The sequence below is a fragment of the Eschrichtius robustus genome, chromosome 1 (genome assembly GCF_028021215.1).
Source record: "Eschrichtius robustus isolate mEscRob2 chromosome 1, mEscRob2.pri, whole genome shotgun sequence".
NCBI lineage: Eukaryota > Metazoa > Chordata > Mammalia > Artiodactyla > Eschrichtiidae > Eschrichtius > Eschrichtius robustus.
The window spans coordinates 138,698,828-138,724,045 of NC_090824.1; the positions used below are offsets into that span (position 1 = coordinate 138,698,828).

The 25,218-nt window shown below is 51.2% G+C and overlaps 1 protein-coding gene across 2 annotated transcripts in view; it reads right to left on the bottom strand.

The window, feature by feature from the left end:
- Nucleotides 1-233: 233 nt before the first annotated feature.
- LOC137760254 (OTU domain-containing protein 7A) overlaps nt 234-25,218 on the bottom strand; it is a 176,492-nt gene continuing 151,507 nt past the window's right edge. For both annotated transcript variants that reach the window (XM_068537405.1, XM_068537397.1), the window contains exons 8-11: nt 23,643-23,792; nt 3,021-3,135; nt 2,762-2,846; nt 234-1,667 (exon numbers count right to left, since the gene is read on the bottom strand). In XM_068537405.1, coding sequence (XP_068393506.1) covers nt 234-1,667; nt 2,762-2,846; nt 3,021-3,135; nt 23,643-23,792 — 1,784 coding nt within the window. The remainder of the gene's footprint in view (nt 1,668-2,761; nt 2,847-3,020; nt 3,136-23,642; nt 23,793-25,218) is intronic.

Sequence of the window (25,218 nt, forward strand, 5' to 3'; positions counted from 1 at the left end):
CACAGGTACGAGGCAGATGCTAGCTAGCACACCCACTTCCAACAGTATGACTTGTTTCCTATCCGTCTACTACCTGAGTGGCGTCAGTGTAGGTTCAGGCACCATTAGAAACGTTTGACCAAACACGTACACAGCACGGACAGAGGATCGCCGGCCTCCCGGTGGACCAGGGCGCGGAGGAGACACCAACAGCGTGGAGAGGACAGCCCAGCCGGCGGGGCCGCGGCGCACGCTCAGGGCCGGGCCGCGCGCGCCTCGCGCCGCCGCCGCAGCTCCTCGCGGTAGCAGTACGAGCAGTAGTGCTCGGTCTCGGCGCGCCCGTAGAACGCGCAGTTCTCGCGCTGGCAGCGCCGCTGCGCCGGCCCCGCGCCGGGGCCGCCCCGGCCGCCCTCACCGTTCGATCGCGCGGCCGGCGCGTCGGCGTCGGCAAACTCCAGGCCGTCGCGCGCCGCGCAAAAGCCGTTGGTGTAGGTCTGCGACTTGGGCTCGGCCGCTCCCGCCGCCCCCGCCGCGCTGGGCAGGGTTATTGGGACGGCGCGCGCCAGCGACTCGACTGTGTTGACGGTGCGGAGGGCAGCGGCGCGCGCCGGGCTGTAGCTCTGCGACGACAGCGAGCGGTTCTGCTGGGGGTACGTGGCGCACGGCCGCAGCGCGCCCACGGCCGGGGCGCACGCCTCGTCCCGTGCGCCCGCCGCCTGCACGTGGATGACGCTCTGGCGCCCAGGCGCCGGGGGGCTGCGGCCCGGGACCGGTCCACTGGCACCCGCGCGTCGCGCGCCGCCGACGGGGCCCGGGGAGGCCGCGCCGCCCGCCGCTGCCCGCGCCGCCCGCGCGCCCGTCGCCGGCCCGGGGCTCGGGCGCTCCTTGAGCTTGAGCACCAGCTGCGTGGGAGGCCCGGCCGGCGGGCCCGGCGAGGCGCGCTCGGGGCCTGGCACGCCCTCGGCCTCTGGCCTGCGCGGCGGCCGTTTGGCCGTGGAGGCGGCGGCGGCGGCGTCGCGGCGCCGCTGCTCCTGCTCGGCGCTGAAGCGCTCCTGCGCGCTGGTCAGGTAATAGCCGATCATCTCCTCGTGGAACTGGTGCCGGTGGCTGGTGAGCAGCAGGCCGGCGAATATGAACTTGCGCTCGCCCTGCATGGCGGCGCGCAGGATGTTGAGGCTCAGCTTCACGTCCGTGCTGTACTTCCAGGCGTCGCCGCGGGGCCCGCCGCCCTTGTCGGCCGGCGACGCGCCCGCCGTCTTGTCCGTGGGCGACGGCGTGGTCTTCTCCGAGGGCGACGTGCTGGCCGAGGCGCCCGACTCCTCCTTGCTGCCCTTGCGCGCCTTGGCCTTCTTCTCCTTGCCGCGCTCGGGCGGGTCGTTGTGCTTGCCGTTGGCGGAGTTGGCGCGGCTCATCTTGCCGTGCACCAGGCCGCCCAGGCCGCCCATGTTCTTCTTCAGCTTGATGCCCAGCGTCTTGCTGAAGCTGCCCAGTTTGTTGGCCACAGAGTCCGCGCGGGTCTTGTCCTTGTCCTTGCGCTGCTTCTCCTTCTCCTTGTCCTTGCCATTCTTGCCGTTATTGCTGTTGGAGTTGCTGCACACCGAGTCGCGGTCCGAGTCCAGCGAGTCGGGCAGGGACTGCACGTCCTCCCCCGCCGAGGCCGTCGGGGACTCTGGCTGCGCCAGAGGGGCCTGCAGGGGAGAGGGAGGGCAGGGAAGGGAGGAGGTTAGAGATCAGTTGGCCCCACGCGGTCGGTGGAGGCAGACCCCGCGGCCGCGGTGTGGCTTCCAGCCTCACTGCCCCAAACCCGAGCTGTGTCCCAGCCTGAGAGTCTCCTGATTCTCGATCTAGAGCTGCTGCCTTCACAGCCCTCGTGGGGGCGAGAAAAGAACACCCACAGCCACGTCATGACATACTGCAGGCAGCTAGACTCTGGAGCCAGACTGCCACTGACTGTTACTTGTGCCGTCAGTAACATGGGGTATCGGGACCTGCCTCAGGGAGCCCTGTGAAGTTTAGATACACGTAAACGCTGGAGTACAAAGCACTCTGAACAGTGCCACTTTGTCCTGGGTACTGTGTGCCGGGCACTGCCCTCCTTGCTTTCCTCATGAAACTTAAAAAATATTCGTTACGAGCCCCACTTTATGGGTAAGTAAATTTATGTCTGAGGAGGACCAATTATTTGTAATTTTTTTTTTTTTAAACAAATCCCTTTTCCTGGGACTTCACTACTGGGATCGCAAAAACATCAGTCAGATACATAAAGAGAATCCCTCTTAGCATCTGGAGGCAGGGCCAGCATGGGTCCTCCCTGGGGGAGGGGGCCAAGTGAGGCGCCAGCCCCCTTTCTCACAGCCCTCCCCTCCTGGAGGGGAGAAAAAGAGGGGAGAGAAAAAGAAAAGGAGGGGGTGCCGAGGAATCGCGCCCTCGGTTCCCTGCGTTCCAAGGACCCACACACAGTTTTCTAGTTAATTCCGCTCCGTGGCAGCACATCGTGTTCCGATCTCGGCAAGAGAGAGTTTTGTGTTGTGAGTTGCCTACGGTTTGTTTTCTGACTGGGCGTGTTTATTCCTGTCCCTCTGGAGAAAATAAGGGGACAAAAACTCCCCTAGCCGTAGCGCGCGCCTACGTCCAACTCGCAGGCACACGCGCACAGAGGCACGCGTTGCAGCCGAGCCGGGGCGGTGGGGCGGCAGGGCTGCGGGCAGGGCTGGGATGCACCTCGCCTGCCCGCCCCGGGCCGAGTGCGCCTGCCATCCGTCCCGGCGCGCGCCAGGCTCACCCGGGTCTCAGAGGGGATCCGGATCCACGTCACATTCATGTAGCTGTGCAGAAGGTTCAGCTTGGCTTCTAGCGACAGGATCAGGCTATCGAGAGAGGAACACCGAGTGAGATGCGCCCCAGCTCGCCCGCGCGCACCCCGCCTGCGCAGCCAGCCAGCCCCGAGGAGCAGGGGCGCCGTGCCCAGCCCCTCCCCGGGAAGCCCGGAGACAGCCCGCCCCGTAGGGTGCTAGGGGAGCGGACACAGGGTAGGGTCTTACTGGGCCAGCCGGGCGTTATCATTGTCGTCTTTCCCCCACTCCCAGTCCTTCCCGGGGTCCACCGCAAAGTGCAGAGGCAACAGCTTGTGCTCTGAATCCGTCAGGGGGATCACGGCTGGAACGCAAAAGAGAGAGACCCGTGCCAGGTGGCCCAGGGAGGGGGACGGGAGGCTCGAAGTCCCCGCGACCCCCAGGGAAGACAGGAAAAGGCCACCGAGACCAGGTGTCTCCATGATTGAGGAAACCGAATGGAGGTGTATACAGGACCTCTATGCCAGCGGGGGTGTTAAGGCCGGAGGTTTCAAACGCACCACTAACAGTTTAAAAAGTTTCCTCTTTATTGTGGACGCTGAAGAGCAGTTGGAGACCTGGGCTTGACCTGGGTCAAAAGGCAGGTGCTGTCCTTGGGCAGCAGACAAAAAAAAGCTATTACTGCTTCTGTGGTTTCTAACGAAGGACCCAGGCCAGACAGCGCACTGAGCAAGGTCACCTGGGAGGGGGCTTGGGGCCAGGCCCGGCCATCTCCTCCCAGAGAAGGGGAGTGAGGGCTGCCTGCCCATCTGCTCGTTCGTGAGTTCATGCAGCAAGTCTGTGTTGCTGCGGGAGCTCACATCCTGTACTGGGGACAGCATGAACAGGTGACATACAGCTCAGGCTGTCAGGTGGTGATAGCGCTCTGAGGGTGAACAGCAGGCTGAGGGAGCTTTGGCAAGCTTTTCTAGGGCTGACCAGTGAGCCTTCTGAGGAGGGAACGTGTAGGTGGACAAGGCAGTGAGGAGAGATGGGCTCCTCACTGCACCCAGGGACTGATTCATCAAAACACACCCCTGCCCTGGGGGAACCTGGGCCCTCCTCAGAAAGGCTGGGCTGGAGGCTGGTGTTTACAGGTTTGTCTGGGATCTGCTGGGAGCTTCTGGGCCTGGTGGGATCAGCTCCCTAGTGACGTGCTTACTCTTGTTGTCAGGGGCAGAAAGAATGAGGGGAGAGAACGGGAGCCCTCCCATTTCTGCCCTCTGGGCAGCAGCCTTGCGTGGGGACTGCACTAAGCTCCCCTGCAGGCCTCACCTGAGCGTCAGGCCCCAGCAGAGTAGCACAACCTGGGGCGCTGCCAGGCCAGCTGCTAGGTTTGCTGGAGCTGGGCTCCGTGCCAGTGGCTGGTGGAGAGAGCACTGGGTGCTGCCCTGAGTGCTGCCTGGGGAGCCAGCCTGCCCAAACGCTGGGGCTGGTACGTGTGGGTGCAGGGCCTGGTGCACCTTTAGGTGTGACACTCAGACCCTGCTGGGGCCTCCACAGGGAGGTCTCGCCTCCGCTGTCCCACCGGCTTAGGAGGCATGTGTGGCTGGGCCCCCTTCTAGAGGGGGAAGCGGGCTAGGAGCTGAAAGCTCGTGGCTGGGGGCCTCCCTGTTTCAGGCTTATCCTTGCCCATTCAGGCCCTGGAGCACCTCTCTCCTGCTCCTATGCTGGCGGCCAGATGTTGCCTGTGCCTGATTGAACACATGGGGCCTCCCACACGCTGCTTTCCTTTGGCACCAAGAGCCCCATCTTTGGGGACACTGAGCCCCCAGGCACCACTCCAGGATGCAGGGGGCCTTGCTCCTCCCTGGGGTTTACCCTACCTTCTCCTTACTCCTCCACCTCCCCCCTCCCCACCCCTCACCATGCTGGTCATGAATCTGGTGTCACTTCCCCAAGATTCATGACAAGGGAGTCATGGCAAAAACAGAAAAGACAAATCAATAAATAATAAATACATAAAATCTATGATTGAATACCGTTAATAATTGACTTTCTGGTAAGAAATCAGAAACATTGACTCAGTGCTGCCTTCCAGTTGCTAAAGACACACAAATAATCCTCTTCCTCCACCCCAACCCCTAACCCCTCATATAAGGGAAACACAGCTTTGCTCCAGATTTTCCTTTTCATCTCGATGTGGCTGGGTGGCACTGTGCTCTGGTTTGGGAGGTCAGGGGCTGCTTGGTCCGCCTTGGCCACAGACTGCTCAGTCCTGCCTTGATGTGGCTGTGACACACAGGCTGCCCCTCCCCGGCCTGAGCTGCAGGGTAGTCACACCCAGGGAGGGCTGCAGGATAGCTCAGGACCAGCCTCCCTTTGGCCATACCCAGGAGCTAGTCCCATAGTTCCAAGGGTCACCACGACAACAGAGAGAGGGTTGTCCCGGCTTCCCACCCATGGGTGGGGGCAGGGGGTAGAGGCTTCCTCTGTAGACAGGGCAGCATGGCTCCCTGGAGGGCTTGGTAAAGGCACCCACTCCAGGCGCCCATGCAGATGGCCAAACCAGTGTCCAGGAAACGGGCCCAAGGACTCTATTTTAAATAAGCCTCCTCTGTGGGTCTTAAAATCAAGCAAATCTGGGAAACATTGTTTTAGAATAATAACCTGTTAGGAGCAGTTTCTGTGGGTGCAACGTGGGCGATTTTGGGTCTGGCTGTCCACCTTCCCACGGGAGAGGTGCCTTGAGGGCGCCTGCCCAGGCCCCCACCCTAGCATGAGGAAAGAGCACATGCTTACTCGCACCCATGGGACGTGAGCAGAAGTGCTGTGGGAAGCCCTGGGCAATGTGGTTAGGGGTGGGTGCGCCTTCTCCCCTACACCCCTTCCCACTGTGATGCCTTCTGATGATGGTGGCCGTACAAGATATCAGGAATGGGCTCCTGACTCCCCACTTGGAGGGGACCTGCCTGCCCATCAGGAACACCTGTTTTAGACTTTATCTGCAGGAGAACCAAACTTCTATCACGTGAAGCCACTGTGATTTTGGTTTATTTGTTTCAGATAAACCAACTAAAGTGGTACAGCTCTACAGCCCTCTCAGCCTCCCTACCAAAGGGCTCCTGGAAATTCCTACACTCAGTAGCTGGGCTGGAATGGACTTCCTGGACTCCCCACCCTGACACCCCCAGCTCCCCCGCCCCAACACACAAAGCAGAAGGTTGGAATCACCTGAAGGTGCTAGAGCCTGACCACCCAGCAGGCTCCTGGCAGCCTCTCAGCCTGGATGTCAGAAGGCATCTTCTGTGCAGAGGGCACAGCTGTGGCCCGCTGGTCAGGGCTGGGGCTGCAGGGCCCAGGAGCCCCACCTGTAGCTGTACAGCCTAGGGCGGCCTCGAAAACAGGCCTTCTGTGAGCCTCAGGTACTTCCGTTGCCTCTGCCTCTCACTTTACAGACCTACTTTTCCCTGTTGGAAACCTGGCCTCACCCAGTGAGAGGGGGAGTGATGCGGTGACTTGCCCTCTGGTGGCAAATGTCAGGAACAGCAAATACTTTTCAAAATAAACCTGCAACCTTTTTTTTTTTTTTTCCCCCCTTTGAAAAAACTCTCTTCTGTCTTTTAACCTGGAAACATATAGGCATCATCTCAAACTAGCCTGGACAAAGAAAGGATAACCGAAGCAACAACCAATTTTCAGTACTTATTTTCCAAAAAAGAGTGGAGACCTCTGGTTTCTGTTTGGGATGTAAAAAGCCGAAGGAGCAATGTCCCACCAGTATAATAACAACAGGCTAGACAAACTGCAGATTCACAACTTTCCTTTAACCCGTCTGAGAGCTGAAGTCACAGGCAACTGGCTAGCCACAGGTGGAAAGACAGGTGCCTTTGAGGAGGGATGGACATGAGCTTAATTGGGCCCCACTAAGCTGGACCCCACTAAGAAGAATTCAGCTAAAATTGTTAACAAGTTGGTAAAGGAAGGGTGTCGCCTAGTGAAAGAATACAGAACCTTGGGGGCCACAGACATAGGGAAATTCACAAGCACTTGCAGGCCCCTCTCCATGGGACCTGACCTGGTGCTCACAAAAAGACTGGCCAGAATTCTGAGAAAGTGTCCTTCACGGACCTTTCCCATGTACTAAGGAAGGAACTGCAGAGAGCAGGGCAACAAACACTGTTGGTCTTAGGGCACTGGGCCTTTCCAGTCACTCCCTCCCCCCAGATCCAGGGACACAGCACCCACCTAAGATAGAGGCTTAATCAGAACAACAGAAACATTACCCTTCTGGGCTCTGCCTCCTGCACCCAGGCCAACAAGCTGTGAGTAATAGCAATCTACTGCTAGAAGAGGGGCAAGAATATGGAGAGAGACCCTCACCAAGGTGAGGCTCAGCACAAAGGTATAGCAGACAATGAGAAATACCAGCCCCACCGTAAACACAAGATATAACTAGAAGAATTTGAAGGCTGGATAACCAGGGCAGCATCAGATCCTGACTAGGCTGATCCAAACCCCATGCAGCAAAAGGGAAGGAATCAAAACGATATACCTTAGTCTTTATTGCTCTACTCAAGATGGCTAGCTTTCAACAAAACATTTTTGGCATAAGAAAAGATAGGAGAAAACCAACACATTGACAAGAGACAAGACAGGTGACAGAACAAGACAGATATGACACAGGTATCGAAACTATAAGACGTGATTTAAAATAACTCATTGGGGACTTCCCTGGTGGTCCAGTGGTTAAGACTTTGCCTTCCAATGCAGGGGGTGCAGGTTTGATCCCTGGTCAGAGAGCTGAGATCCCACATGCCTCGTGGCCAAAAAACCAAAACATAAAATAGAAGCAATATTGTAACAAATTTAATAAAGATTAAAAAAACCACAACTGATTAATAAGTTGAAGACTCTAATAGAAAAAGTAGATACCATGCAGAATTTGATGGTTAATTTCAGCAGAGAGTAAGAAAGAGTCAAATCGAAATGCTAGAAATAAAAAACACAATAATAGAAGTAAAGAATGACTTTGAGGGGCTGATCAGTAGACTTTACACACCTGAGGAAAGAATCTGTGAACAGTAAGATAGGTCAATAGACATTAACCAGATTGAAACAGAAAGAGAAAAAAGGGGGGAGGGTTGCAGAACAGAATACCCAAGATCGGCGGGGCAGTATCAGATAGCACCAGATCTGTGTAAGTGTAATCCCAGAAGGAAAAGAGAGACAGAAAAAAACAGAAGAGATATTTAAGTAAATAATGGCTGACATTATTTATCTAAATATTTCCAAAATGAATGACAAACTCTACCACAGATCAAAGAGGCTAAGAAAAAAACAAGCAGGAAAAACAACAGCAACAAATCTGTATACATAGTATATTCAAACTGCTAAAAACCAAAGACAAAGAGAAAATCTTTAAGGCAGCAGAGGAAAAAGACACATTACATACAGAGAAACAATTCTGAGGATCACAGCAGACCTCTCATGATAAAACAGGTAAGACAGAAGACAATGGAGTGATATCTTTAAAGTGCTGGATGAAAAAACCCTGCTAATCCAGAACTCTATACACAGCAAAAATATTTCTGAAGCATGAAGGAGAACTTTCTCAGACAAAAATGAGAAAATTCATCCTCTGTATACCTGCACTAAGAAATGTTAAACGAAATTCTTTAAGGGGAAAAATATGTTCCCAGTAGAAACTTGGATTTGCACAAAGAAATGAAAAGTGATGGAAATAGAATAAATGAATTTGAAAATAAAATTCAGTTTTCTTCCTTTTAATTACTCTAAGAACTAAGGCAAAGAGAGCAGTAGTGTATTACGTGTTTACAACACAGGTAAAGAGCTTGATAATAATAGCCCAGAGGATGGGAGGGAGGGGTTGGGAATACATTGTCATGAGATCTTTATACAACACATGAAGTAGAATGTTACTTGAAAACAGAGTCTCAGTAATTAAAGATGTTCACTGTAAACCCTAGGGAAATCACTAATAATTAAAAATACAGGTATAATAGTAAATCAACAGTGGAGATAAATGGAACCATTAAGAAGCTCAATTAACACCAATGAAGGAAGCGAAAGATCCTTAAAAAACTAAAAATAGAACTATTGGGTTAGGCAAAACGTTCGTTTGGGTTTTTCCATAAGATGTTTGGAAAAACCCAAACGAACTTTTTGGCCAACCCAATACCATATGATCCAGCAATCCCACTCCTGGGCATATATCCAGAGAAAACCATAATTCAAAAAGATACATGCACCCCAGTGTTCATAGCAGCACTATTTGCAATAGCCAAGACATAGAAGCAACCAAAATGTCTACAGAAAAATGGATAAAGAAGATGTGGTACATATATACAATGGAATATTACTCAGCCATAAAAAAGAACTAAATAATGCCATTTGCAGCAATATGATGGACCTAGAGATTGCCATACTGAGTGAAGTAAGTCAGACAGAGAAAGACAAATACCATACGATATCACTTATATGTGAAATCTAAAAAAAGGGTACAAATGAACTTATGTACAGAACAGAAATAGAGTTACAGATGTAGAAAACAAATCTATGGTTACCAAGGGGTAAGGGCAGGGGAGGGATAAATTGGGAGATTGGGATTGACATACACACACTACTATATATAAAATAGATAACTAATAAGGACCTACTGTACAGCATAGGGAACTCTACTCAATACTTTGTAATGGCTTATATGGGAAAAGAATCTAAAAAAGAGTGGATATATGTATATGTATAACTGATTCACTTTGCTGTACACCTGAACCTAACACAACATTGTAAGTCAACTATACTCCAATAAAAATTAAATAATAAAGTAAGAAAAAGGAGACAGGGAAAGAAAAAAAGAACAAAAAACAGATGGAACAAATAGAAAAAAGCTAGCATTAAATGTAAATAGTTAAAATGTACCAATTAATAAATGACATTGTCAGATTGGATATAAAAGCAAAACCCAAGTATATACTGACTGTAAGAAATCCATTTTAAATATGAAGACATACAAAAGTTAAAAGATAACTAATAAAAAAAAAATGGAGTGACTCCAGTGCAACGCCTGTTACCAAAGATATAGAAGAACATTACAATTCTCCATGAAGCTATCACAATCCTACATGTGTGCATGGGCTTCAGAGTACATGAAGCAAATACTAACAAAAATGAAAGGAGAAAGACACATTCATTATGGTTGGAGACTGCCACTTTTCCCTTAGGAAACGACAGAACAATTGACAGAAAATCAGCAAAGATATAGAAGACTGAACTATGTCATCAGAGACCTTGAATTAATGGACATTTATGGAACCCAATTACAGCAGAACACGCATTCTTTTCAAGACCCCATGGAGTAGTCACCAAGGTGGAACATATTCTTAGCTAACCTTCACAGATTTAAAAGAATAGAAATCATAAAAAGTTTGTTCTCAGACCATAAGTAAATAAAACTATGTACCCATAACTAAGAAAGATATTTGGAGAATCCTCAACTAGTTGCAATTTAAACAGTGTGCTTCTAAATAATCCTATCGGTCCCTAATCCCTGTCCACCACTGTGATGGTTACTGTTATGTATCAACTTGCCTGGGCTAGGGGATGTCCAGAGAGCTGGTACACATAACGTCTGGGTGTGTCTGGGAGGTGGTCCTGGAAAAGATTAGCATTTGAGTTGATAGACTGGGTACAGAAAACTGCCCTCACCAACATGGGCAGGCATCATCCATTCCATGGAGGGCTCGAATAGCACAAAAGAGCCAAGGAAGGAGGAATTTGCTCTCTTTATTTGAGCTGGGACATTGATCTTCTCCTGCCCTCAGACATCGGTGCTACTGGTTCTTGGGCGTTTGGACTCAGACTGAATTACACCACTGGCTTTCCTGGTTCTTCAGCTCGCAGTCGGCAGATGGTAGGACTTGGCCTCCATAATTATGTGAACAAATTCCTATAATAAATCTCCTCTTATATATATATCTATATGTATCCCATAGGTTCTGTTTCTCTGGAGATCCCTGACTAACAGAACCACTAATCTGTTTTCCATCTCTATAATTTTGTCATTTCAAGAATGCTATAGATCTAGAATCATACAGAATGCAGTCTTTGAGGATTGGTTTTTTCCCTTCAGCATAATTCCCTTGAGATCCACCCAAGTAATTGCATAGTCATTCATTTTTATTGCTGAGTAGGGTTCTGTGGTATAGACAGTATGTTGAACCGTGCACCCGGGAAAGACATTTGGGTGTTTCCAGTTTTTCGATATTACAAATAAAGCGGCTATAAACATTTGTGTACAGGCTTTTGTGTGAACATAACTTCATTTTTCTGGGATAAATGCCCAGGATTACAATTGCTAGGTTATATGGTAAGTGATGTTTACTTTTATAAGAAGCTGCCAAACTGTTTTCCAGAGTGACTGAACCATTTTTACATTCTCACCAGCAATATAGGAGCAATCTGGTTATTCCACATCCTCTCCAGCATTTGGTGTTGTCAATTTTTAAGAATTTAGTCATTCTGATAGGTGTGTAGTGACGTCTTACAGTGGTTCTAATGTTGACCATCTTTTCATGTGCTTATTTGCCATCCGTGTATCCTCTTTGGTAAAATGTCTGTTCATGTCTTTTCCCATTTTTTATTTGGATGGTTTGGAGATTTTTTTTGCTATTGAGTTTTGAGGGTTCTTTGTATATTTTAGATGTAAGTTCTTTGTTGATATGTGGTTTTCAAATATTTTCTCCCAGTCTATAACTTGTCTTTCCTTCTTTCTTCCTTCCCTCCCTTCCTGTCCCCCCGCCCCTTTTTCTCTTTCTCTCTTTGCAGAGCAGAGGTACAAGTTATTAATTTCGTCTTTTTATTTTGATCATTCCAATCCCAAAAGACTGCATTCTCTGTATGATTCCAGTTATGCAGCATGCTGGAAATGACAAAATTCTAGAGATGAAGAACAGATTAGTGGTTCTATTAGTCAGGGATCTCCAGAGACACAGAACAAACAGGACACATATATAAGAACTCTTGGGGCTTCCCTGGTGGTGCAGTGGTTGAGAATCTGCCTGACAGTGCAGGGGACACGGGTTCGATCCCTGGTCTGGGAAGACTCCACATGCCACGGAGCAACTAAGCCCGTGTGCCACAACTACTGAGCCTGCATGCCACAGCTACTGAAGCCCGCACGCCTAGAGCCTGTGCTCCTCAACAAGAGAAGCCATCGCAATGAGAAGCCCGCACACCACAATGAAGAGTAGCCCCCGTTCGCCGCAACTAGAGAAAGCCCGCGCGCAGCAACGAAGACCCAACACAGCCAAAAATAAATGAATTTAAAAAATAAATTTATATTAAAAAAAACAACTCTTCACCTACCTCTAGGTCCATAGTTGTGCATTTTACATTTACTTTATGGTTAATTTTGAGTTAATTTTTGTATAAATGAGGCTTGGGTTTAAGTTTTTTTGTTTTGCTTATGGATGTCCAATCACTTCATCACCATTTGTTTGAAAAGACTATCCATCCTCTATTGAATTTATTTTGTTTCTCTGTCAAAATCATATCTTGTGGGGTTATTCCTGGGTTCCATATTCTGTTCCATGGATCTCTGTGTCTAACTCTCCGTCAATACCAGGTACTGTGTCAGGAGCTCTATATTCATTACTTACAAGTCTTACACCAGCTACAGGATTTTTGCTCCAGTTTTACAGAAGAGGAAGTGAAACTCTGGTACATAAGTGACTCCAAGCCAAAGCTGGAGGTGTGATTGAAAAGCAGGTCTGCCTTACTCCACAATGTATACTTTGTCTTCCACTACTGTGTCACCCTGCCTTTTTTTGAATTATCTGAAATTAGCAGATCATGAGCATCTAATCTCATTCATTCATTCATTTATTCATTCAACATTTAATTGCCTCCCAGGTGTCTTGGTGCTGGAGACACAAAGATGAGAAAGACAGGACATCTGGCTTCAAGACATCCAGGATCTGGCCAGTGAAGAACAGGAGCCTCTGAAAGGTGGTCCTTGTCATCCTTCTCCTCTCCCTGCTCCCACTCCCACGGGGGCCTTGGCTGTGGCTCACCAGTGCCTGAGAACAACCTCCAGTGGGCCTGACGTAGAGTCCCTGGCTGGGCGAGAACCTTGCATCCTCGTGCCTCTGGGAAAAGTCAGACTTGCTTTATGAGGATTTGCTTCATGAGACCTTGAGGTGCAAAGCAATGGCAGCCCTGTCCCCTCCACAAATGCAAGGAAAGTGGTGAGTTCCTGCTTGATGAGCTGCCCATGGCCTCACGCTCCAGACCACCCACTAGGCTCTGATCAGGCTGCTTTCTTTCCCACAGGCCCTTTCCCCAGAAAAACGTCCCCAGAGACAATTCTCTGAGTGGACTTAGGTTATCAGGAAGCCGGCCATTTCTTCTGGATACATGTCCTCTCATGCATCAGACGCAGCCCTGGGGGACGGTGTTGAGGGGGGCTTCTCGGAGAGCAGAAGCAGGCTGTCACGCTGGCTGACCAAGAGGTTCCCTCCCCATGTCCAGGGGGCAGGACAGGTGCCTGGGGCTTTGTTTCCCTTCTCTTCTGCAGGAGGATTGATGAAGGCCATGTCCTGTTCTGACACCACCCATCAGAAGCCTGCAGGTCCACAGGGAGCCTGGGGCAGCCTGAGGGAGAGATGGCACTTCATGTGGAGATGGGGGCTGGGCTGATTCAGGAGTGGGGGAGATGGCGGCTGGGGGTGCTCCTGGGGCCACTCTTTCTGTGGCTTAGACACCTTGGGGAGGCCTGGGGGAGCCTGTGTCTGTGCCTCCTGCTCCCTCATCTCTCCAGGCCCCAATTTCCTAGTGAAAGACCCTTGGCCAGTTCTTTCTGTATAGCCGAGCGCAGCTGGCATCCCTCTGGAACTGAGTCTCAGGCTCCAGAGCTGATGGTCCTTGGGGTGACGCAGGTGTTGGTGGACAACCGGACTCTTGGGCATTTGATCAGCGAGACCCAGCTCTCTGAATTCGCGTCCCCCTGCAAGCCCAGGACAGAGCTCACGGCCTTAAAGTTCCATACATGGCTCCTGGTCATGTAGGGGCCCTTCGAGATATTCTTGGGTCAAGAACCAACAATATCAAAGATGACACCCCTTGTCTGGTCCCCAGGCCCTGGGGTGCAGGGTCTGAGCTAAAAGTTTGGATGCCCCCAGAGACTCCTCCTCTTCTCCAACAGTGAGGGGCCTTTGCGGGTGTGGCCCACGCCTCCAGGGGCCACACTTGAGGCTACAGCAGGCGCAGCAAAGGAACGGGCGAGCGGTCCAGCAAGGCTGCCTGCAGACTATGCGGGGAGGCGAGTTGGCTCTGCACGCCCACGCCGAGTGTGTCTTTTAGTGGCAAACTGCAAGCCTAGAAAGTGGTTGAAGAGGAAGGAGGCTGATTGCAAAGACAATGCATGGAATTTGCATTTTTTAGGCACTTTCTGGTTTCTACAAGCCTTCTTGCTACCATGAGCTCATCTGATTCTTATAATGTCCAGTAACAGGTGGGTTGGTACGTAATTCCTCCATTATTGTATTCAGACAGGTCCACAGATGGGCCAGTTTGATTAGAATATGATAAAGAAGTGATTTTTAAGTAAAAATCACTTTATTTTAGATAGCTATATTAACAAAATTATATTATAAAATCCATTTAAATGGAATATTTAATAATATTCATAGCCTGTTAAGACCAATTTCTACTTAATAGGAGATAGGTGCTGTTTATTATAAATCAATCATGTAAGAAAAAGCACAGTTTGTCGTCAAATAGACTGGAAATGAAATGTCACATTATATATGGTTCGGGAAATCATAAAATATAGATTGGCATTTAATTTAACTATGAGCTGTGCATAAAATACAGATTGAAGACAGAGTTCATGTCCTGTAGTGTGGGGTTATTCTGTTTGGCTCCACAAAATTCCCAAATTGCTCAGTTTTGTAAACGTGGGGTGTTGTTTCTAAGTGGCAAGAGATAAAGTTTCAGGCTGCTCTTGCAAAAACTTTTTTTTTTTTTTTCAAATATCACATTTTGGGTGTGTTGAGTCTGCTTCCAGTAAATAAACTACAAACTCTGGTGTGATCATCCGTGGATGTCGGTCTCAGCCTCCAGAGCTGACTGACAGCTGCGTGGGCATCACTATCCAAGCCCCTTGTTCACATCAGCATCCCTTCCTCCGTCTGTGACCAGTTGGCTCTTTAGAGGCTGCAGAACGCGGCTCTCTGGGTCACCTGAGCGGGAACCCCTAGGGAAGGCACAGGGACACCGTGAGGGCACCCTGACCCCCATGTGGCCCCTGGATGTGCCCCAGAGGCTCTCAGGCTGTTTGCATTTAGGAGGAAAAACTATTGAAATAATTACCTTATATATATATACACACACACATATATATATATATACACACACACATATATATATATATGTATATATATATATTTTAAAAGAATAGAAACAGATGGTATTAACATCTCCCAGGAAGCGAGGCACCCCTCCCCCACCTTCTCCCATCCTGAAGGTCCCTGAGTCACCAGGTGTAAGTTGCCATTATATCCCAAGCAAACTTTGGCTTGGGTACCACTTCCCGGACCTTGTCTCTGAGAGATGCCTGTTCCCTGATTATCACCCTCTTTGGCCAAGTCTCCTTTTTGGAAGTCGCACCATCCACCCTACTAACCTGCCCTAGTGACCCTTCACCGGCTGTGACCATTCCCTGAGGATGGCCCTCCTTCCTCAGTGTCCTCCTCTGTCAAGTGGGCACAGAACATGCAGAGGGTCAAGTGTTGCCCTTGGAAAGGACCTAGACCAGGCCTGCACACAGGAAGTGCCTGCAAGTACTGGCGTGACTGTGGGGTGCAGACTCAGCCCAGGTCTGAGTTTTGCAGAGCCATCTGAGGACGTGGCACAGGGAGGCCACGGGCACCGTGCTGTGGGCATGGGAGGATCCTTCCTGCAAGCTGCAGAACTAGGGTCCAGGTGTCCTGGGGGCAAAGGACTAACATCCTCCCCGTGGAGAAAGCAGGGGACCATCAATCACCTGTGGAAGTTACCACGAAAATAAGGGTAACTGTTATTTACAAAAAGTCCCAAAATGCGCTGGCAAAGCCTTGCCCACTCAGCTCGCCCACACCTGACCAATCCCTCCAGCCCCAGCCTGCCCACTGCAAGCAAGCCCTGCCTTCTCCCCACGGGCACCCCAGCCTGCAGGACACAGTGGGGCTCCTCCTAGAAGCTGGCCAACCTCAGCAGCGGCGGGTGAGGGGTGGTGGGGGAGGCAGAAAGAGCTGTAAGGGAGAAGTGGGTTCCTTCCCAACATAGTTTCAACACAGGGAAGGACGAGAGGTTTAAAGGACACCTTATGGAATTTTTAAGCTGCCAGGAGCTTGGACACATTCAGATGAGACGCACTGGGCCAAGCAGAAGGAAGGGAGTGGCGGGAAGAAGGCAGTCCCATGTCACATCCTACAACACATTTTGTCTCGTTCTGAGGCTCCCAGAACATCGGTCCGCAGAGGCAAGAACAAGACAGCTGTTCTCTCTGGGTCTGTGATGACTGTACCTGTCAGCCTCCAACCCAGGGTGCTGGGAGGTCCGGGGTGGGGGGCGCCCTCCACAAGGTGTCCTTTGCTTGGGGCAGGGCGACGGCTGTGCTCGGCGGTGGGGGACCAGCAGGTGCCCTGGACCTTGATGCTCTGTGTCCCACACCCCTGCCTCCTCCCCAGGCTCTGAGACCATAGGCCTGGTGGCTCGGTCCTGAGCCTGGGCCCAGCTGTGTTCTGAGAGTCTCTTATCTTGGCTTCAGAGAATGATGCCCGGTTCCATCCTAGAAACTGGTGTTACTGTACTTTCTTAGTCTCTCTCCTAGCCGAGCTGAGGGTACAGGCTGGGACTTTGTTTTCTTGTCTGCTGCACTGAAGGAGGGCTGCAGGCAAGAGAACCGATGGGGCCAGCAGGTGCATGACAAAGAGCCCCACTGCCCCCCGGCCCTCCTTCCTAAGGCCTCCAGTCTGAGGACACCAGTCCGTGAGTATGGGGCACCTGGTAGCAGAGCTTGTTATGGCCACTTATGAGCTGCCTCTGGGGCCCAGCTCACCTGGTGAGGCTCAGCTCCACTCAGACCCATGCCTGAGGCCTGGCTGACCCCGGGAAGGAAGGGAATTCAACTCCAAGCTCTTAGCATGCCAGGTGTGGGCTGTCCGGTACTGTCACTGTCACAAGTGTGCCGTCACAGTGAATACTTGTTGAATGAACCTCCCCGTGGCTCAGGCCCATGCGGGTGTACACAAGAGAGCTGGAGCCCGCCCGAAGCCTGTCCCCTGGACCACGGGCCAGCTGCTCATCCCCAGACCCAGACCTTGCTCTCAGAGCAGCGGGCGCCCACAGCAGGCTTTGGGGGCTCTCGACCATGCATACAGTCGTCTTGCTGTTTGTTCTGCTGGACCTCCCAGTGGGACCACCCCTTCCCCTGGAGAGGAGTTGTGAGACTACCACGTTCCAAACATCTGCTGGGACCTGGATCTACAGAGCTTACAGAATATTACTTTGTAAAAAATCCACCACCAGCTATGACAGGTCCCAGGACCCCCACGCATGAGCTGCTGAGGGGTGGGGTGCTCACACAATCCGACCAGGCCCCTGGTGGATCTGAACACAGCATCCGCTGGTCAAGGTGACAATGATGAACTGAGCCAGAAATAATGAGAAACACGGCAGTTTCTCACTCATTCCCATGGGCTTGAATAACCTGGTATTCTCATTCTGTCTGAATTGGTTTGCTTGGGCGGCCATAACAGTGGAACACAGAGTGAGGGGCTTAAATAGCAGACATTTATTCTCTCACAGCCTGGAGGCTGGAAGTCCAAGAACAAGGTGTCAGAGTTGTTTCTTTTTGAGGCCTCTCTCCTTGGCTTGCAGGTGACTGTCTTCTCTGTGTCCTCCTGCAATCTGCTCTCCATGTGTGTCTGTGTCCTAACCTCTTCTTATAAGACCACCAGTCAGAGTGGATGAGGGTCCACCCTAATCAACTCATTGTATTTTAATTACTCCTCTGAAGACCCCATCTCCAAATACAGTCGCAGCCTGAGGCCTGGGGGTTAGCTCTTCAACACATGAATTCAGCCCTTACCAACACCTCTCCCTTCATGACAAGCCAGGGTACCGGAACTCAGAGAAAGGTCCGGTCACTAGTTCACCGAGGAAACGCAGGATCTCGCCTGATACTTTCCTGCTGTTTATGTTTCCAAGGTGGTGGACCTGAGCTTCCTGCAGAGCTGATGAGGGAGGCTTTCCCCGAGCGTCATTATGAATTCATGGACCGAAGCAACTTCATCATGTTTCTACTTCTTCCAGTGATGACCCTCTTGTCCTGTGGGAGCCTTGTTCCATCAGCCCAGAAGCCCTTCTGACACTACCCTCGCGGTCTTTGAAGATGCCTTGTTTCTTCCAGGACAAGATGCGATAGGATCTTTGCGTATACTTCCTGCCCCAGATCTGGCCATGCTCTTAGACACCGGAGTTTGGGGGCAAACAGGACCTGCTTGCAGCAGGGGATGGCGGCAGGGGCTTGCCTGGAACAGAAGGTGAGGAGGCTGCAGGCCGGGTGGAGGGGCCTGGTCATCTCCGACATTACTGAAACACCCCACCTGCCCCGGGGGGCCTGCCTGCCCCACAATGTTGAGAGTATGGTGTGTGTGACAACCAGCCCTCTTCCTGTCTGAGCCATGTCGACTTGGGTTTTGGTGACCTGCGGTCGAAGGGGCTCTAACCTGCAACCAGGAAGCCCTGTGAACGGATGGAAGCCCCGCACGGCAGGGAAGGGCAGGAAGGAAGAGGATGGTTTCCCACTACCTTTCCTCTCACTGAGCATCCTTGGTCCTCGTAGGCAAGGATGCTATGGGGGTGGTGACCTTAGTGTCAGTAAAGAGCTTCCTGGCAGGCTCCCTGGGGGCAGAGTGCAACGCAGCTTGAAGGCACAGAGCTGGAGACTTTCTGGAAGGCGGAGTGAAAAGCCCCGGGCCAGGCCGAGGTCTCAGTTCAGCAGGGTCAGAAGGCTCCTGCCCGCTTTGGGGTGGGGGGGGTCCTGGCACAGAACCAGGGCTCTAGGAGAGAAAGCCTCTGAGCATGAAACTTCCTGGTGGCATTTAGATGTGGGGGGGGGGGGGCACAGGAACGTGCCATCAAGTCAGCCGCGCTGCGCCAGGTCTGTCTCTCAGCAGGCCCGCCCCCACCCCGGCTCTTCCTCCTGTGGGGGCGTGGCCACGGCCAGGACGGCATGGCGCATGCGCCACCCTCACCCGGGCAGCCCGGAACCTGACGTCCACGGACGGTACAGGGGCGGCGCTGGGAGCAAGGCTGCTTCTCTCTCTGCGTTGAAAGAGAATGGATTTTCTCCTAAGGAGCACAGCACTGACAGCCTCACGCACCACCGCTTTTTAGGGGATTGAGAGCCTGACAGCCAACGTGGTTTATTTCCAGATGAGGACCCAAGTTGGTAAAGAACTCATTTTTGCACTTTTGCCCTTCCCCAGATGAGTGGTCATTGCTGGTGAAATAAAGAGGAGAGTCCAGATGGAACTGCCTGGAAACATCACATCCCCTCCCTGATTCAGAGCTGGCTCACTGAACCCTCACCCACCACCTCACCCCCTTCTTCCTCCACTGCACTCGCTTCTCAGGCTGCTCTGCAGCCGGGAAACTGCAAGTATGGAGCTCAGCCTTAGTAAGATGCCAGCATGAGTCCTGAGGGAAGGTGTTCTTCCTAACTGAAGTGACAAAGTTTCAAGAAGAGAGGCATTTGGTCCAGCCTGGAATATGGATGTGATGCCTGGAGCTGCAGCACCTATTCTATGACCATAAGGCTGAAACCACACGATAAGGATGGTGGAGCAGGGAGAGGCTGGAGCCTGAGTCCCTGAGAATGTCTAGAGCTGATGCACCAGCCCTGGACCACCTACCTCAGGACTCCCTGTTAGAGAAGCAGCAGCAGCAGCCATTTTCTCCTTTGAGCCCCTTGCAACCCAATGCTATTCTGAACTATCTTCTTTTGGGGGCTAATATCATGGCCTCCTGTGGTTGCTTCCATTCTCTTGGCATCATAAAGGCTGAGAAGAGAGTCTGAGTCTGTTCCCTGAGCAGGTTCCTGACGTCTTCTCAGCTTCTCCCCACCATCCTCAACCACTGGGTAACAATGGCAGAATTGCTAGGATCTGGTATTTGCAGAAAGCCCCCGACAGCCTCTACCGTCGGGCTAGAAGGTAGGACAGTGCCCCACAGGAACCCTGGGGTAGGCTTCCTCTGGTGATGGGCTCCCCGGACAATGTCTGCTCTGTTCCTCCTGCCCATGGCAGGTCCTTTCAGGGAGATGCTGCGCACTAATGGTGGCCAGGAAGGGAGCCAGTCAAGGCCTTTAGGTTTATCTTTGAAGCAACATTTAAGGATCAGGGGACAGGCCTGGCTTTGGGACAGGCAATGTCATTCCCAGGGGTGACTGAGGACTTCAATGTGTGGAAGTGACCGTGGTGGTCACTTCATAATTAAGTGGTGATGTCCTTAAATGTGTCAAATGAAAAGAGACCAAATGGGAGAGTGGGCGGAAAGGAAGAGAAAGGGCAGAGGACAGGGGAGGGGGGAGGGAATGAGGGTGAGGAAAGGGAGGAGAAAGCATTCATTTCCAGGGAGATGGGTGTTATTGTACCGGCAACAGATAAGGGGACAGGCTGGGAGGGCACATGGCGCCCCTCAGGCCATGCAGTGAGGACACGGCAGCAGCCAGGCCCAATGCCGTCGTGCTCCTATGACATGTGCTTGCTGGGCCACACCAGCAACATGCCAGCCACCCACCAGCAACATCCCTGCATCAGCCCAGCACTTCTGCTCAGGTCTATCTGTCTGTTCTTCCCAATTAGAATAATCGCTCCCCTGCTGAATGGAGCTCGTGCCTGCTTGGGAAACATCCTGCCTTGTATAGTATGTGGCTTGATGGGGTTGCCTGTCTTCCCTACAAGGTGGTAAGGGCCCCAAGGCAAGGCCACTGTCATCTTTGGGTCCCCAAACCTGGATGCAACAGGTGCTTCACTGAATGGGCCCTCGGCCCCCCAAACAAATACTGCATGCAGGACCACTGGACTTCAGGCCAGTGGGAGGAGCAGGAAGCAGGGTTGCACCTACCAGCACCCACCAGCTCAGTGAGGGTGGCACAGGGGATGTGTCGGTAGCAATACTTAAAGCCTCAAAGTCTGCAGAGCATTTGTATTCTTTCCCAATGTGTGAGGGCCTGACATGTAGCACAGAGGTTACCCAGCCAGTGGGAGCCGCTTACATGTGCTTTGCTTCTGCTTGTGCGATGGTCCTGAGGACTGAACGGGTCAATGTGCAGCCCTGCACATTGGTCACGTGAGGGCCGTGGAGGCAGAGACCACACTGCTATTAGGAGCAAGCCAGCAGGCGGAGCTGCAGGAGCCCACGACACAGCCGCTCAGAACCCACACTGGCACCAGAATCCACTTATGGGAAAAACAAGTCTTTAGAGGTGAAACCACCTGCAACGCTCCCTTGCTAAGCGGTAGCCCCTCCACGTTTGTCCTTTTATTGAAGAGCACCTTCATATTGGCCTTCAAAGCATCCATAAGCAGTATCTGGAAGGCCTGAAAGAAAGCTCAGTGCCTCTGTGAGGAGGGAGCCGGGCTCTGAAGGCCCTGCTCAGCAACTGGAGATGCCAGCCCTGGGACTTTGATCTTTCCCTGACCACAGAGTCTCTGGGAGACCGGATGAGAGGGCCCACACCTGGCCTGGATCCCTGGTCCTGAGAAGGACCCTCTTTTTTAAAATTTCTAAATGAAACACAGCCAATTTTATTCAAATTCTCCAAAATTTATACTCGATATGTTAATTGTTTCTAAAATGTTTCACCTTTATATAATGGTTTTATTATTTCACCTTTCTTTTATAGTTTTTTTCATTTTTTTCTGTACGGTTCTTCTATAGAAGCCAAAGTCCTGAGCTGCCCAGTTAGGAGCCTCTGACCTACTATCCTGATTAAGTTTCTTCTCAATATTCATGGCTAACATCTGGCTTCTAAATGAAAGGCTTTTGGTCTTTTCAATCACTTGCTGATAGGGTGAGGCTGCAGAGAAAGGGCCCTCCTGTCTCCCAAGAGCTGCGGTGAGCTTTGAGAAGAGCTGGAAGCCGTGAGGGAGGTGCCAGCTCTCACTGGCCAAAACGCAGAGAGACAACAGAAAAGGCAAATGGCACCAGGCCTTAATGATGAAACATGTCTTCCTATGGCTAAAGTGAGATGTCTGTAAATAGCACAGGAAAAGGACGTGATGGTCCCCTTACAGCCAGTTGCAGCCCTGCTCCCTCTCCTTCTGGACTCACATCACCACAGGATGAGCCACCAAGGATTTCCTGGGACCACATCCTATGGCAGGGACCCTGAAACTGGTCAGTCTTTCCTTCTTTTAGTATCCTGGGAGTTCTCTGTCTAACCAGACATAGAAGTGGAAAAGGAAGAGTTTCCCTTTCTTTGCTCAGTTAGTCACACATCCATCAGCAGTTAACATTCCAAACAAAATCCTGCCATTTCCACAGCAGACACATAATGCATTGACTGAAGACAGGCCCCACATGAGTCTGTGTGACTGGTGGTTGGAGTTGTGCAGTGCGCAGCCTGTGGGCCCAGCCCGGCAAGCCTCTCTGCAGCACTGAAATGGCTCCTGGCAGGAAACTCCCATGTAATGACTTGAATGGAAAAATCCATCTTTTGATTCAAAAGCTTACTTTAGAGCAGAGGCTGGCAAACATTTTCCGTAAAGCACTCATTAGTAAATATTTTAGTCTTTGCAGGCACACAGTCTCTGGGGATGCTTCTCAACTCTGCTGTTAGGGCACAAAAGCAGTAGCCACAGACAATACGTCTTTGAACAAGTGTGACTGTGTTCCGATAAAACTTTATTTACAAACAGGCAGTCGGCTGTAATTTGCTGACTCTCTGCACTAGAGGGGCTTTTATTTTACTATTTATTTATTTATTAAGTGTAAATTTATTACTAGTCCAGAGTTTTAATACTTTGATCGTCTGGTTGGTCTAACAAAGTAGACGGGCTTTTAAAAATCACATCTGAGATGAATTACGTCCATATAATATATGCGTACATGTGAAAGGGAACCATAGTGAAAGTTATTTAAGGGTGGCTTGATTATTAATTCTCTTCATATTTTAAATTAAAAGTTGTCTGTGGCATTATTATCTTTTTTTAAAAACTGAAGTATAATTGATTTACAATGTTGTGTTAGTTTCAGGTGTACAAGCAAAGTGATTCAGTTATACATATATATGTATATATTCTTTTTCAGATTCTTTTTCCTTAGAGGTTATTAGAAAATATTGAGTATAGTGCTATACAGTAGTTCCTTGTTATTCATCTATTTTATATATAATAGTGTGTATATGTTAATCCCAAACTCCTAATTTTTCCCTCCTCCCCTTTCCCCTTTGGTGACCATAAGTTTGTTTTCTGTCTGTGAGTCTGTTTCTGTTTTGTAAATAAGTTCATTTGTATCATTTTTTTTAGATTCCACATACAAGTGATATCATATGATATTTGTCTTTGTCTGACTTCACTTAGTATAATAATCTAAGTTTCTTAGTATGATAATCTATGGTAACGATAATCTAAGTCCATTCCATCCATGATGCTGCAAATGGCATTATTTTCAATGATATTTTTTTGCATGCATATGGTAGTTTTAGGCAAAACCTATCATTGCTGAGTGCGCTTCCCAGGGAGGGCTCCATGTTCCGCCACCTGCCCCTCCCGGCCCACCCCTTCCCCACCTTGCACCGTCAGGTGGCGGCGGGCGTACCTTGTTCTCTCTGCTGGTCTCTCTGCTCCATGGACACAAGGGCAGAGAAATGCGCTTGGTCGTAGGCAAGAACCAGAGGTGAGCAGTGGCATCTGTTGGGAGGCACCTCCAAGGGCAGGTAAATCCCTCCGAAGGGGATCGGAGCAAATGCTGCAGACACAAACAAGGGTGAGGGCATGTGGAGCTGGAGGGGGCGTGGACAGCATCCCTCACCATCCTGGGGGAGGTGACAGGGCAGAGGGAAGGGAGGGCGGGCTCAGGCTGCAGCCCCGGGTGTTGTCATCTGTCACCTACTCCACAGCAGAGGGGCCTCCACCCACTTGGCAGGGGCTCCCTGGGAGCTAGGTGATGCTTGCCACCGATGAATGAGGAAGCCCAGGCTTGCAGGGGCCAGGCCCATTAGACCCCAAGTCCTGTACCTGACCAGGGCACCCTGCCCCACCTGCCTCCTTGGGCAGAGTCCTCCTGGCTCGTTTGTCCCTGTGCCCTGTCAAGCTGCACCCTAGGAACAAGCAGGGCTGAGGGGATTCTGCTGTGACCTGCCAGGCCTGCCTGCTGCCCTGAGTCCCGCCAAGGTGATCAAAACGCCCACCCCAGATGGTCAGCCAGGACGTGTGCTGATGGCCACCTAGAAACCTGTGTTTTCCTGGATGTACTTATTCCTCTCCTGTGTTCACGAAAGCATCTGCATACAGAACAACATATGTGCTGCTTGAGAGCTTATTTGTTCTAGGTTTTGAGAAGCTCAGTGAGAGCACTCCAGGGCCAAGTCATGAGTCAGATGGGAAATGAGAGATGCGGATCAGCTCCTTTAGCAACCGAGACACAATCTTGTTCATTTCCTTACCAAAAGGGGGAAAAAGCGTAAATCCTCACTGAAATACAGTAAATGCTGGAAATACCTGCCCTGACACAGCATCTGTTTTTTAATTACAAAGAACCTTGCCTCTTGGCCTCAGACTCAGTGACTCACTGCCCTTCTGTGGAAGGAAAGGACAGTCGACGTCAGGGATGTCTTTGATGAGCTCAGGATTCCTCTCCACCCTCACTTTGTCTATATCAGTGACCATGGTTCTGCCCCCCTCTCCGCTGAGAGGCTGGGTGGGTCCGCCTTTGAGAGGGCTGCACCCTCCAGGACAGGTGCACGGGAAGGAAGTGTGGACCCAGCTCTGTGGGATCTGATGAGTACAGGGACCCCGATGGGAGGCCAGGCTCTGCACCCAGAGAGCTGCAGACCCCGGCAGGCCTGTGTCACTGGGAGTGACCAAGGTACTCCCAGCTCCCTGCCTTCTGTGGTAACCACAGCCACGAGAGACAGGGCACTTACACTCGGGTGACCTTCCTGGTCCGTCCACCATCCTGGCCCCTCCTCTGTCCCTCCTTTTCAGAGAGCATGGTGCCCTGTGGGCTCCAGCAGAAAGGCTAGAGGGAGGACACACCTGGAGCCCTCCCTGCCTGGGTTGACCCTGCTTCCTCAAGGCCTCAGCCGAGGGTGGGGGCACATTGTGTGGCCTCTCTGGGCTTCGGGCTCCTTGTCTGTAAAGCAGGAGGCAGTGTCTACTCTGGGAGGTAGTGG